General features: G+C 35.9%; 1 protein-coding gene across 1 annotated transcript; it reads left to right on the forward strand.

The window, feature by feature from the left end:
• Nucleotides 1-1,738: 1,738 nt before the first annotated feature.
• LOC138874717 (uncharacterized) lies at nt 1,739-13,935 on the forward strand. Its single transcript, XM_070153494.1, has 3 exons — nt 1,739-1,951; nt 2,180-2,363; nt 13,910-13,935. The coding sequence occupies exons 1-3, from the start codon at nt 1,739-1,741 to the stop codon at nt 13,933-13,935; spliced, it is 423 nt and encodes a 140-aa protein (XP_070009595.1).
• Nucleotides 13,936-14,687: the final 752 nt, after the last annotated feature.

The raw sequence follows: 14,687 nt of genomic DNA on the forward strand, positions 1-14,687 counted from the left end.
TGTCATCATCTTCATTGATGACATCTTGATATACTCACGTATCCTGGGGGAGCACGAGCAACATTTGAGAGTAGTGCTTCAGACCTTGCGAGAGCAGAAGCTGTATGCTAAGTTCTCCACGTGTGAGTTTTGGCTAAAGTCAGTGGCATTCTTAGAGCATGTTGTGTCAGGAGAGGGTATTAAAGTGGATCCCAAGAAGATTGAGGTAGTTTAGAGTTGGCCACGTCCTACTTCAGTGATCGAGATCAGGAGCTTCCTAGGGCTAGCAGGTTATTACCGGTGATTCGTGTAGGGCCTTCATCTATTGCATCACCTTTGACAAGATTGAACCAGAAGGGTGCTCCATTCCGTTGGTCCGATGATTGTGAGGAGAGCTTCCAGAAACTCAAGACAGCTTTGACTACGACACCAGTTCTTGTATTGCCTTCCGGCTTGGGGATGTATACAATATATTGTGACACTTCACGCATTGGCTTGGGATGTGTATTGATGCAATAGGGCCAAGTTATTGCATATGCTTCGCGTCAGCTGAAGGTTCACGAGAAGAATTATCATGTGCACGATCTAGAGTTGGCCGCGATTATTCACGCCCTTAAGATATAGAGGCATTATCTGTATGGGGTGTCATGTGAGGTTTATACTGATCATCGCAGCTTGCAGCATTTGTTCAAGCAGAGGGATCTTAATTTGAGGCAGCGCAGGTGGCTTGAGTTGCTGAAGGATTATGACATTACCATTCTTTATCATCCGGGCAAGGCAAATGTGGTTGTGGATGCCTTAAGCACGAAGGCATAGAGTATAGATAGTTTGGCATTCATTTCAGCAGGGGAGAGGCCACTAGCTTTGGACATTCAGTCCTTGGCTAACAGACTTGTGAGGTTGGACATTTTAGAGCCCAGCCGAGTTCTTGCGTGCGTGGTGGCTCAGTCTTCTTTATTGGGGCAGATCAAGGCCCGGCAGTTCAATGATCCACATTTGGCGGTTCTCAGAGAGACGGTACTTCAGGAAGGTGCCAAGGAGGTTTCTATTAGTGAGGACGGTGTTTTACGGCTTCAGGGCCGTCTATGTGTTCCTAATATTGATGGTCTGAGGGAGAGGATTCTAGAAGAGGCCCACAGTTCGCGGTATTCCATTCATTCGGGTGTCACGAAGATGTATCGTGACTTGAGGCAGCATTTTTGGTGGCGGAGAATGAAGAAGTACATAGTGAAGTATGTGGCTAAATATTTGAATTGCCAGCAGGTCAAGTATGAGCACCAGAGGCCGGGTGGACTACTTCAGAAGATGCCTATTCCGGAGTGGAAGTGGGAGCATATCACCATGGATTTCGTAGTTGGGTTGCCGCGGACTTTTCGGAAATTTGATTCAGTATGGGTCATTGTGGATAGGTTGACCAAGTCGGCTTACTTCATTCCAGTGGTGACTACCTATACAACGGAGAGGTATGCTCAGGTTTATATTCGGGAAATAGTTCGGTTGCACAGTGTGCCTGTTTCCATCATATCAGACAGAGGTCCTCAGTTCACTTTCCATTTCTGGAGAGCCATTCAGAGTGAGTTGGGGACCTATGTAGAGCTTAGCATAGCATTCCATCCTCATACCGACGGGCAGTCGGAGCAGACGGTTCAGATTTTAGAGGATATGCGTAGAGCATGTGTGATGACTTTGGGGGCAGTGGGATCAGTTCTTGCCTTTAGCGGAGTTTGCGTACAACAACAGCTATCAGTCTAGCATAGAGATGGCTCCGTACGAGGCTTTATACGGTCGACGTTGTCGTTCTCCTATTGGGTGGTTTGAGCTGGGTGAGGCTAAGTTACTCGGTACAGAATTGGTACAGGATGCCTTGGATAAGGTAAAGTTGATTCAGGAGAGGCTTCGCATAGCTCAGTCCAGGCAGAAGAGTTACGCGGATCAGAAGGCACGTGACGTATCATTTATGATTGGCGAGAAGGTTCTCTTGAAAGTCTCACCAATAAAGGGCATTATGAGGTTCGGGAAGAAGGGCAAGTTGAGCCCAATGTTTATTGGTCCCTTTGAGGTGTTGCGGCGAGTTGGGGAGGTTTCCTATGAGCTTGCTTTACCCCCCAGCTTATCGGGAGTTCATCTAGTTTTTCATGTATCGATGCTTCGGAAGTATCACGCTGACCTATCCAATGTGTTGGACTACTGTACTATCTAGCTGGATGAGAGTTTGGGTAACGAGGAGGAGCCAGTTGCCATTATTGATAGACACGATCGCCAGTTGAGGTCCAAGAGGATTTCTGTGGTGAGGGTCCAGTGGAGGGGCCAACCAGTTGAGGAGGCGACCTGGGAGTCCGGGGAGGACATGCAAAGCAGATATCCCCATTTATTCAGCAGTTCAGGTACTTTTCTATGTTTGTTCGAGGACGAACGTTTGTTTAAAAGGTGGAGAATGTAATGACCCGACTAGTCGTTTTGCCTTCTAAGACCCCGTTCCCTTAAATAAAACTTTTCGTTCTTGCTTTAGCTAATTTACGACTTGCGGGGATGGTCGATTCGGGAATTGGAAGAGTTTTGAGTGAAATATGTCCATTTGATTCTTTAAGATTCTCTTAAAAGACTAAGTTTGACTTTGGTCAACATTTTGAGCAACGGACCCGGATCCGTGATTCGACGGTCCCGGAGGGTCCGTGGAAAAATATGGGACCTGGGCGTATGCCTAGGATCGAATTTCGAGGTCCCTAGCCCGAGTAATGAATTTTTATTAGAAATTGTTAATTTGAAGTTTTAAGGATTTAAAGAAACTAAGTAATCATTGATTTCCTAGGTATCGGGCTCGTATTTTGGTTCCAAAACCTGGTACAGGTCCGAAATATCATTTAAGACTTGCCTGAAAATTTTGGTGTCAATCCGAGTAGTTTAAGGGCGTTTTGGCCCGTTAGAGGGAAATTAAGAACATGAAGTTCATAAGTTTGATTCATCTGGATTTAGGGGATGATATCTAGATTTGGCGTTGTTTCGGGTGTTCCAAAGATTCGAGTATATTCGTCTCGTGATTTCAGACTTGTCAGTATGTTCGGGTGGGGCCCGGGAGCCCCGAGCGTCAAACGGACGAGGCTCGAGTGAAGTGGAAAATTTGGAAAAGGGCTGAAGGATTGCTGTTTTGTCATAACCACATCTGCGGTTCTTGGACCGCAGATGCGGGACCGTAGGTGCGGTTCTTCCATCGTAGAAGCGGCCCAGGTGGCCAGGCCAGGAAACCGCAGATGCGGCTCCGCAGATGCGGCCCTGAGACCGCAGATGCGGCTCCGCAGATGCGGCCCTGAGACCGCAGATGCGGTACCAGCTTTCCCTCCCCTTTTCGCAGATGCGGTCTAATTCTCGTAGATGCGGGACCACAGATGCGGTCCCCTGACTGTAGATGCGGAAATCGCTGGGCAGTGAGGTTCATTTAATACGAGTTCAATACCATTTTTATCACTTATACACTCTTCCATTGGCGATTTTAGAAGCTTTGGAGAGAAGACTTCCACTTAGCATTGTGAGGTAAGTTTATTTCATCCATCTTTAGTTTAATACTTGAATATTAGATTGATTAAACACTAGAAATTAGGCAAAAATCAAGGGGTTAGAGCAAGACCTAAGGTTTTAATAAAATTTAGATTTAACCACGAAATTTGTTATGAAATGAATTAAGAATCATATATTATTGATCCTTAGGTTGTAGAGAACAACTTCCTTCGAAAAATCTCGGAATCCGGGCACGTGGGCCCGGGGTCGGAATTTAAGAAACTTGTGTAAAAGGTTGGGAGATTGCTTAAATAGTTAGAATTCAATCTTGTGAGTCTATATTGACTAGTTCTTACTTTATTAACTAGTTTGGGATTGTTCGGCTCCGAATTGAGGGCTTGGACTTGTTCTTGATATTTGGAAGTGCGTTTGGAGTGAGGTGAGTCTCCTTTCTAACCTTGTAAGAGGGAATTGTCCCCATAGGTATAATAATTGAGAAAATTGCTACTAAATGCGGGGGCTACGTATGCACTAGGTGACGAGATTCCGTGCGTAGCTACTATGACGTTAATTGCTTGGGTAGATTAGGACCCACATCATGCCTAAATTGTGAATATCTCCATATTAACTTGCTAATGTGATCATTTATGATATGTTAGAGACTTGGAAAGAAATAAAGGTGAACATGTGAACTTTTTGAACTCTTGCAAGAATCTATTTGTATATAAATGCGCCTTTGTATGTATTCTTGATGTTTCTTGACATTTATGGATCGGGTCGATCGCCTCGGTATAAATAGATGCATCTATGGTTTGCACCGTTCGACCCTCGGCAATGCACAGTTTATTTTCTGTTGGAGCGGGCCGTCGACCTCGGCATAATGTGCGCATGATATTTATGCGAAATCTTATACATGACTTGTTTTGTTAAGTATTTTGAAATGTAAATGGCTAACTGAAATATGGTCAAGAACATGATTATTGCTTTTCGTTATAAACTGTTGATTACTGGTGATCCCCATGCTTAGCATAACACTTTATCATATTATTTTGACCCTAGTAAGTATCAAGTCGACCTCTCGTCTTTACTTCTTCGAGATTAGATGGGATACTTACTGGGTACATATTGTTTATGTACTCATACTACACTTCTGTACTTAATTGTACAAGATCTGAGGCAGGTATATCCGGTTACCAGTCTGGTGCGCGCCCCTGATTTAGTGACCGGGACTTCCACGGTAAGCTGCTTCCTTCCTATGCCGTTCAGCAGCCGGATGGAGTCTTTTCTTACTTTTGCTGTCTTTTCTATCTCAGACAGTAGGATAGAGACATTCTTTTGTATATTCTACTAGATGCCTATACTTGTGACACCAGGTCTTGGCACACACATTAGTAGACATTTACTCTGGATTGTATAATTGGGTTATATACTTCTGAGTTTAAATCTAAATTGGAGCATCTGCTTTACTTGTTTCTGATAAAAGTAATATAAGAATTTAATTATGTTTCCGCGTTGGCTTGCCTGGCAATGGTGTCGGGCGCCTTCATGAGCTATTACGGAAATGGGTCGTGACATATACCATATAGGAAATTATATTACCAAATATGTTCATAATTTGCATATTACATGCCATGCTAATAGTATTTCTACAAAATATAGACAATTCATTAAATAAGGAATCATTGTAGCTGTAGGCTTCCTTATTTTCTTCCTTCATGGAGTTTGAAAGCTTCAAGCAAAATCAATTATCAAGAAACCTAGAGTCACAAAACCACAAATACTGCCGAGATTTCGATTTTCGTGGTGTAATTTGAAAAGTTTCAGAGTTAATTTTGCATAAACTAATCATTGCAAATTTCCAAAAACGTGTTCAATGACACATGATTCTGAGTCGAGGGTCTATCGGAAACAGCCTCTCTGCCCTATCAGGGTAGGGGTAAGGTCTGCGTACACATTACCCTCCCCAGACCCCACTTTGTGGGATTTTACTGGGTAGTTATTGTTGTTGTTGTGTTCAATGACACATGAATCACCAAGGTGCTAAGTTTCTCTCGTTATCTCAGTTCACATATTAGCTGAGTTCTAATTTTTTTTTCCAACAGCTTAATTCTCTTTGACAAGTTAACTTCTTAGAAAACAAAAATAGGACGATCCCGCTTCATGTTTCATCATTTTTTATGATTTCACAAATCGAAAATGACTAAATCTTCTATAATTCTTCTGCAACAAACACATTTATGTCCAAATCCCAATTATGCTACAACTGAATGGGAATTAGGATAGCTATGGGAGATTTAGAGAATTTCGAATTTGGGTTTTCAAAAATTATTATTTGTTTGGATTGGGTGTTGTTGCAAATAATTGGGAATATGGTTTGGAGTTTATATCTCAATTTTGAGGGGTTTTGGTGAAGATTAGACTTGGTTTTGGCTGAATTTCAAATTGAAACACGAAGCAAGAAGAAGACGACATGACATACATTATATTGCAGAAATTGTAGAAAAATTATAGAAAAATTGTATTCTGTTGTTTATTTATTTATTTTTTATTCATTTAACTATGTATGAAATTTGAAAAAACAAAAACTTAGGATCATATCTGCTATGTATAACTGTTCACGATTTCAATATGGAATTGAGTATCACCAATAAGAACACAGTTGCATCTTTGTACTGTTACACATTATATCAAATTCTAGTTGTATATAAATGTCCTACATTTTATCTACATTTTATCTACAAATAAACTACATATCAGAGTAAATATATATATATATCAGTATGAATTTTCACAATGTCTACAAAATTTCTACATTATTCTACAATAAAGCTACATATCATTTGAAAAATTAATATGAAAATACAGAATTTCAATGTTTCTATAAATTATCTACAAAATTTCTACAAACTGTTCATAACAGAATTTATCTTTATTTTCATGCATGTTCGTTTGGAACACTAAAGTTACTTGATATGCCAACATCTCCCGTTATAGAGGAATATAACTTATCTACAATTTTCACATATTATTTCCACCCAGTTAAATACAACTACAATAACATAAAACTTACATACAGATTTTATACAAAATTTATACAATATGTCTTTTGTATATTTTGTATCTGATTTATACATAGTAAAAATAAATTTCATACAACTAATATTATATATTATATAACTTATCTACAATTTTTCTACAATTTCTGCAATATAATGTATGTCATGCCTTCTTCTTCTTCTTCTTCTTCTTCTTCTTCTTCTTCTTCTTCTTCTTCTTCTTCTTCTTCTTCTTCTTCTTCGAGTTTCAATTTGAAATTCAGCCAAAACCAAGTCCAATCTTCACCAAAACCTCTCAAAATTGAGATATAAACTCCAAACCATATTTCTAATTATTTGCAATAATACCCAATCTAAACAAATAATGATTTTTGAAAACCCAACTTCGAATTCAAAGCTTCAAAGCTTTTTAATGGCTGTCAATGGTGGAATTGCTGCTCTCTTTTCCTTTCCTCTTATATTACTGAAATTTGGGATTGAGAGATAGAGAGAGACGTAGAGAGAATTCTCAATTCTTTGCAACAACATCCAATCCAAACAAACAATGTCTTTTGAAAACCTAAATTCGAATTCAAAGTTTCAAAACTTTTTAATGGTTGTCAATTGTGGAGGGTTACAGATTTTCGCTGGTTTTAGAAGAGGAAATCGTAGGTTATTGAAGAGAAAATCATGGGTGTGATTTGATACGTGAGTGAGGTGATGGGATTTGGAGAGAGAAACTTGTGGGAGTGGGAATATACGGTTGAGTAAAATTAGGAGACTAATTAATACCATTAAAATCCTAAAAGGGTACATAAATGATAATTAGGTATATAAAAGGTAATTATATTAAAAATTAAGCATAAAGGGTAATATAGTTTACTATATGGTATATGAATAATGTAAAAATTCCTTTAAATAATACATTGGAGCATTAATAGGCCTTGTAGTTATCGAAATTGGTGCACTTTTGATTCTAGAACAAGATATGTTATTCTCCCTGTCCCAACTTATGTAACTGTTTGAATTTCGAGAATTGAATTTCTTCAATTTGATCGTAAATTCAAAATCATTAAAATTTATGAAATAAAATTTATATAAGTTTTTGCTACTTTCATGGTTAGATATAAATGATCATACGTTTTCACTTTTTTCTTCTATTTTCTAAGTTAGGTGCTTGTGCAATTCGGTGCCAGTATTTGTTACTTATCTACTTCAGGATTTCATTGTGAGCAATATATTCCATAAAATTATAAAGGTGGAAATAAATAAAGGAGATAAAAGGGAGAAGAATCAGAAATTAGTATGTCAACCATAATCATCCACACTTGGAAATACATGTTTCATAATAATTTCTGATTACTTGTTTTCTCTTTACTAATTCTTCACAAAAATATTATTTATTGTTTGATAGCAAAATCAAGTGTAGGACGCAAGGCCTGGAACAAAGTGTAATAAGTAACTTGAGTTGGGTGGACTGAATCCCAAAATATATGTTGTGAAGGATTATTGCAAACAATTGACTTTGGATTGCAGAGGATTCAAGTTTGAGATTTTTACATGCTTGGTCCTTTTTTAAAAATTATTATCATAAATGATAGTAGACTTTGTTTATTCTAAAAATAGCATTTCTTTTTTCTTTTTTTTACCTTTTTGGCACTTTCATTTTGATAACTCCATTAACTAAGGGATTCCTCTACATTAATACACTTTTTACTACATTTTCTTTTCTCTCACTCTTCTATAACTTCTTTTTTCTCTTCCATAAATAACACTTACCCAAATATATCAAAGATTCTGAAAGAAGAATATCTCAAAAATAATTCTCTCTACACAATGAGAATTTTAGTATTTCTTTCTTTTTTGAGTTTTAAACTTTTTTCTGTACAATTTTATTTTAAACTTTTTTCTGTATAATTTTATTTTAACTAAAAATATATATTTAATATATTTCAAGTATATTATATTGTGATAATTTATAATGTAAATATTCCATCAATATGTCATATATATATATACCACATATATAACTTATATATATATATCATACTACATACCACATATATAACTTACATATACATCATACTACATTATTATATTGATATTATTCAAAGTATATTGCTAGCATATACCTTACATAAAATTTAATCTAAAATATTAGTATGCCACTAATATGTATATAGAAGAAAAAAATATGTCACATATACTATTTATATACGGATAATTTGTACAAATATGCATGTTATATTAGTGCAAAATATAAATGGCATATTTATAATATCTCTTTAAATATAAATAAGTGTATAAATAAGATATGCATATATACATAATTTTTCCTAAAAAAACACATGATTTATAATATACCATAAACATACATTATATTTTTTTCACGAAATATATGTATTTTATTCCATTGGAATATACAAATATATAATTTTGCTAGGATTAAGTTCAATAAAAAAGGTCCATGTGTAAAAACGAAAAAAATTACTATGGAATGGATCGATGATATATAATTAAATATAAAGACATATATAAACAACATATGTATATATATATATGAATTTTCCTAAAATAATATATGATTTATAATGTATATACACCACAAACATACATTATAATTTTTTCGTAAATATATGTATTTTATTTTGTTAGAATATAAAGATGTATAATTTGCTACATTACATTATATAAAAAGGTCCATGTATGAAAAAGAAAAATCTCTTATGGAATGGATTGGTTTCTAAAAAAAATATAAAACATGGTATAGAATGGACAGAAAAAATAGGGAAATATATTAAATACTAGGACTGCCTTTTTAAACAGCTTGATTCTTGCTGATTTGAATTGAATTAAATCTGCTATATGTATAAATATTTTACTGCCATATTTGTTAATCATTAATTAATGCTAATCTTTTGTATTATATTTTTAATAGTGTGCTATTAATGAAAGTAGCTCTTGAAGTTTCAATAAATCCACTTCCACAACAGCCCGTGGTAATTTCAGTAAAACCTACAAAATTAATTTCTTAATTAGGAAAAGTTGGATGGGCCAAGATGAAACAAATGAAGTATCCTTGAAATAAAAGACCAAAATAGAAAGAGGAAGAGTCTAACTTATAGAAGAATTTTTATACTATAAACTCAAATTTTATGTAATTGAGGGTGGATTCAAGAATTGAATTTTATATGATTGGTTTAGGATTATACTGAACCGAGTGTCTATTGAAAATAGTCTCTCTACCTTCATAAGGTAAGGGTAAGTTTGCGTATATACTACCCTCATCAAATCCTATTTGTGATATTATACTGGGTTTATTGTTGTTGTTGTTGGTTCGGGATTTTATATACCATCAACCTATTTGATCTACTATGTGCAAAATTAATTATATTGCACATAATTAATTTTGTGCAAACCCATAGCCCAAACAACTTAATTCAAATCCTTTGTAAGCGACAGAAGAACACACACTTGAACCAAACATTCTAAAAAAATCTGAACTAATCAATTAAACCAACAGCAACGGAATTAACTAAACTATTAATTAACAGACTAAGCAATTTCAGACAAACAAATAAAAGGAACTCTAAAAACAATCGATTTTCTTTAAAAGCACTTAAGACCAATCTTAAAACAAAGTGTCAACAATTGATTTTCCCTTTAATAAAACTCAGAGATTAAAATGAACTCGTTCTTTTGAAGAAGAGAATCAAAAGGAATGAAAACTTTGACAAGGTCAGGAAGCTTCCAAAGCAAGAAGGTGAGAGAATGAAGGAAGAAAAAAGAAAAGGGAAGAGCAAATACCTAATCAAGCGACATGGCTGCTCCGAATCGGGAACGACTCCTCCGATTTAATCCAAAAATAGGTGTCAAATGATTGTTCCCATCGGGAACAACCAAAAAAAAAACCCATTTCGGTTCAAATTGTCCAAAACAACAACATGCAATCACAGAATTAAAGGCGGAGCAATTTTGGTTCCTGGGGACCTCTAGCTCTGACCTTAAATTCGAGATTCGATGGGATTCGGGGGGATTCGAAGGACATGGAGGGTGGATTTGGAAAGAGAGGAGTGAGGTGATTATGTGGTATCGATTTGGGGTCATTTGGTAATGACGCCGCAAGGTTAAGGCGGTGGGAATTAGGGGCGGCGGGTAGGGTTTCTGTCTCTGAAGGGGTGGAGTCGAGAGAGACGATGAGAGAGGGGGGGTAAGGGTTCGGACCATTATATACTAAAAGATCCTCAGTTCTTGTCCGTTAGATTGAAAGAGATCAACGGTTCAGATCTGGGGATAGCAAAACGGCGTCGTTTGGTTCGTGCCGGGTTAGGGGCGGGTCAGGGCTTCAATTTGGACGGGTCTCAGGACAAAATGTTTGGGCCTACGGAATTTGCATGGAATTGGCCCAAAAACTGATTTCTTTCTTTTTCTTTTCATTCCTTTCCAAATTAATTCTTTTATTTTCAAACTCTTTTAATTAAAAAATTTTCAAATAAAACCCAAACTAAATCCTAAATCAAATTAACCCTACCACATTGAATTAATTAACTCTAACTAATAATTACCACAATTAATTAAACCAAATTAAAGGAAAAACTACCAAAGTTCAAAAATTAAAATTAAAAATGCAAAAATAACTACTTTGCGATTTTCCAATTCTTATAAAATAACTAATTTACTACTTAATTCAAAAGTGCAAAGTTAAATCCTAAATGCAATTGCAACATATTTTTATATTTTCATTAATTAAATAGAATAAACATGCACAGACAAATGCAAACAATTAACAGAAAATGCCACAAAAATCCACAAAATTGCAAACAATGGAAAAATTATTTTGTTTTGAATTTGTAGGAGTAATTCATATAGGGCAAAAATCACGTGCTCACATACTACCCTCCTCAGATCCCATTTGTAAGATTATACTGGGTTTATTGTTGTTGTTGTTGGTTCGGGATTTTATACACCATCAACCTATTTGATCTACTATGTGCAAAATTAATTATATTGCATTTACTTAATGATTTTTTAACACATATACATGTCCCGAACCACGCCTACATAATGTCTAAGAGTTTAGATGAACCCGGAACTTATAGTTTATATCCACCCCACATATAACTAGTTATAATAAGTGAAATTAGTAAATTGATGATTAAGAACTACGGCTGATTAAATTGATCCAGTGATACATTGATAGTACGTATATGCTATTGATGTATCTATTTAGTTAGTAAATCCAAAATGGAAAACTTTTGGGCGCTCACCATATTTAGTTGAATTTCGTATCATGTCGTTTAAAGGATTGTAGATATCGACGTAGAATAGTTTTGTGTCATGAATTTGCATACTCTTTAGCAAATGTTGAAGAAGCAAATTGTACTCTCTTCCAACGGCAGAGTACGACTCAACACATTGGCGGGGTTGAAGTGCACCGCCGGAATATATCGTGATGACCACCGGCAAGCACCCGAATGGCGGAACTCCGACGACACCGATCACTCGAGCTCCGTCGTTTATCAAACCCTAGAACAATTTATATCAAGTTTATTAATACAAATTATATATATTAAAATACATTAAATTGAAACCATTTGAATTTTGTAATTAAAATACTGAATTCGGTTAAACCAGCAGCACAAGACTGCATTTGCCACTGCTTGGACTAGTGACACTTTGTGGAATACAAACCGGTTTAAAAACTTAAGATCAAGAGGGAGAATGAGCACTGGCCCACTCGCAACCCACATTTTGACCTCAAACTCCAAGAGCTTTTCACTTTATTCCCTTGATAAACTCGAACCCGTAATCTCAGAGTTAGAAGTGGATGGTGCTTAACACTGAAGCAACTCTCTCTTGTCAATCCCATAACAATAAAAAAAGGAAAGAAAAGTATAGATGCACTATCTATAGGTCAAGTGAAGTTGTCATATATCAATCTCCTCTCCCTATTACTCCGTTTGACCTTCAACTATTATCGGTTGGCAAGGCTTGGTCAAACATTAGATTTGTTTGAAAACAATCAAGGCGACCAAGCTAGACCAATTTAGTGTTTAAGGAAAATAACTCTATTAAACATTATTTCCTCCGGTCCACAATAAGTGATCAATTTGTTTTTTTTATTTTGGTCAAAATAAGTGTCCATTTATATAATCAAGAAAAAATTCAATTTGTTTTTACAAAATTACCCTTATGTACATATCTCAAAAAAGTTTTCTTACTCCTCACATTAAATATTTAATTAAAGGTAGTTTAGTCATACTAAATATTTTTTTATAGAATTTAGTATTTTTTTAATGAGCGTGTCAAAAGCAAATTGATCATTTATTGTGGACCGAATAGAGTATTATTTTTATTTAAATAGTGCTAAATTTGAGGTCGATAGTTAACTCAATAATTGAATGGCAATTTAACGACTTGTATTAATTTTTCATGACTAAAGAAAACTTTAATGCAATTGCAGATCCAATGGAAAAAACCTCAAATGGTCCCTTCTCAAGTGTTTTATAGGATGTTATCAGAAAAAAGAAACAAAAAGAAAAAGCCTAGCGCAAATGGTTGTGTCAATGTCTTCAATATAATTAATCTTACACCTAACACAATCCTTCCCCACTTCATAAATTAACATTAAGGTTTGGTATCCAAATGATTATTTGTGCCAAATGGACTCACTCAAAGCACAACATCACTGAGAGTTTATTTATTTAATTATTTATTTATTTTGCATAATTTTATTTAAAGAATTTTAAAATTGACTGTTGGAGTTAAGAAGTTGGACCACAACACTGTTGCGGCACACCCCACATAAAAGAAGAAGTCCATTTGTTGTATTTATTTATATCAACCCACTTATTTAGTGAGGCCCATTTTTTTATCATTCTTTAGTAGTTAGCCTTTTTCGGTAGTTAGCCCACTTTTGTATATAGCAGAACTTTGGACTCTTCTAAAAGACACAGAAATCATTTTTCTCTTTTTCAGATTGTGAAATGAAGAACTCTCCTTTTGTCTTCTCTCGTTATTTCTTCAAAAGTTTGACATAGATTTCGATCAATCCATGGAAATCAATGTTTTCACATGGTATCATAGCGGAGATTCCGTTCCTACTCCTCAACAGCTTCCTTGCGATGTTACCCTTACCTATTTTCATCAAAGTTTTCTTGCTCGCTGAGAAATTTAGGGTTTTCTAATTTCATTGAGTCTCCTTCCGCAATCGCTAGCTTTAAAGGTTTGTCGTACCTGAGATTCATCGGATTGACGTGGAAGTAAGTCGATTCCTCCGGATTTTTCATTTTCCAGTTGTTAGGGCTTGATTCCTTTCAAGTTCAAGGCCGTTACCGTCTTTCGGTCACAAAGACGAAGGGTATTCTCTTATCTAGCTAATTTTTTATGTTTGAATCTATTAGATACTGATTGTGGTGAAGACATATGACTGCATGTGCTGTGGTTGAACTCTATAAATTTTCTGACTGAGTAATTGAACTCCAAAAATGGTTAATGTTGCTGCTGATTCGGTACTTGCTAGTTCCTCTGCTAATTTCATACCTGACCCTTCGAGTCCCTTGTTTCTCCTGTCTTCTGATGTCCTGGGAGTTTCCTTGGTTAGTAATCATTTTTCTGGGACTGGATTTGGTGGATAGAGGCGAAATATGATTGTCTCCCTATCTGCTAGGAATAAGATAAGGTTTATTGATGGAATAGTTCTCAAACCTCTTGAAAATTCTCCTCAATTTAGGCAGTGGGATAGGTGTAACAATATGGTCATATCTTGGCTGACCAACTCCCTTACACCAGACATAGCTGAAAGTGTCCAGTACTCTGACATTGCCCAAAGTATTTGGACTCAGCTTAACAAAAGTTTTGGTACTGTCAATGGTGCCAAGGTTTTTGAGATAAAGCAAGAGTTAGCATCCACTAGTCAAGGATCTTTAGATATAGCATCTTACTTCAATAAGCTAGAGAGATTGTGGGATGAATTGGGCTTCATACGTGCATCTCGTGGTAGTTCTTGCACATGTGCTGCCAAGTCTGAGCTCCAAATAGAAGATGATGAGAACAAATTGCATCACTTTCGCATGGGGCTTAATGACACTTATGTTGGAGTTAGGAGTAATCTGCTCATGATGCAGCCTCCTCCATCTTGAGACACTGCCTACAACATCTTGCTTCAGGATGAGAGACAAA

Source organism: Nicotiana sylvestris, chromosome 8, assembly GCF_000393655.2.
Source record: "Nicotiana sylvestris chromosome 8, ASM39365v2, whole genome shotgun sequence".
In the NCBI taxonomy this organism is placed as follows: domain Eukaryota; kingdom Viridiplantae; phylum Streptophyta; class Magnoliopsida; order Solanales; family Solanaceae; genus Nicotiana; species Nicotiana sylvestris.

Bases quoted from the DNA above. Each gene is read 5' to 3' on its own strand.
- LOC138874717 (XM_070153494.1), top strand. From the start codon at position 1,739: ATGGCTCCGTACGAGGCTTTATACGGTCGACGTTGTCGTTCTCCTATT. The intron at 1,952-2,179 runs GTTCTCTTGAAA...TGTACTATCTAG, and splicing joins CATTTATGATTGGCGAGAAG to CTGGATGAGAGTTTGGGTAA. The intron at 2,364-13,909 runs GTACTTTTCTAT...TGAATCTATTAG, and splicing joins CCATTTATTCAGCAGTTCAG to ATACTGATTGTGGTGAAGAC.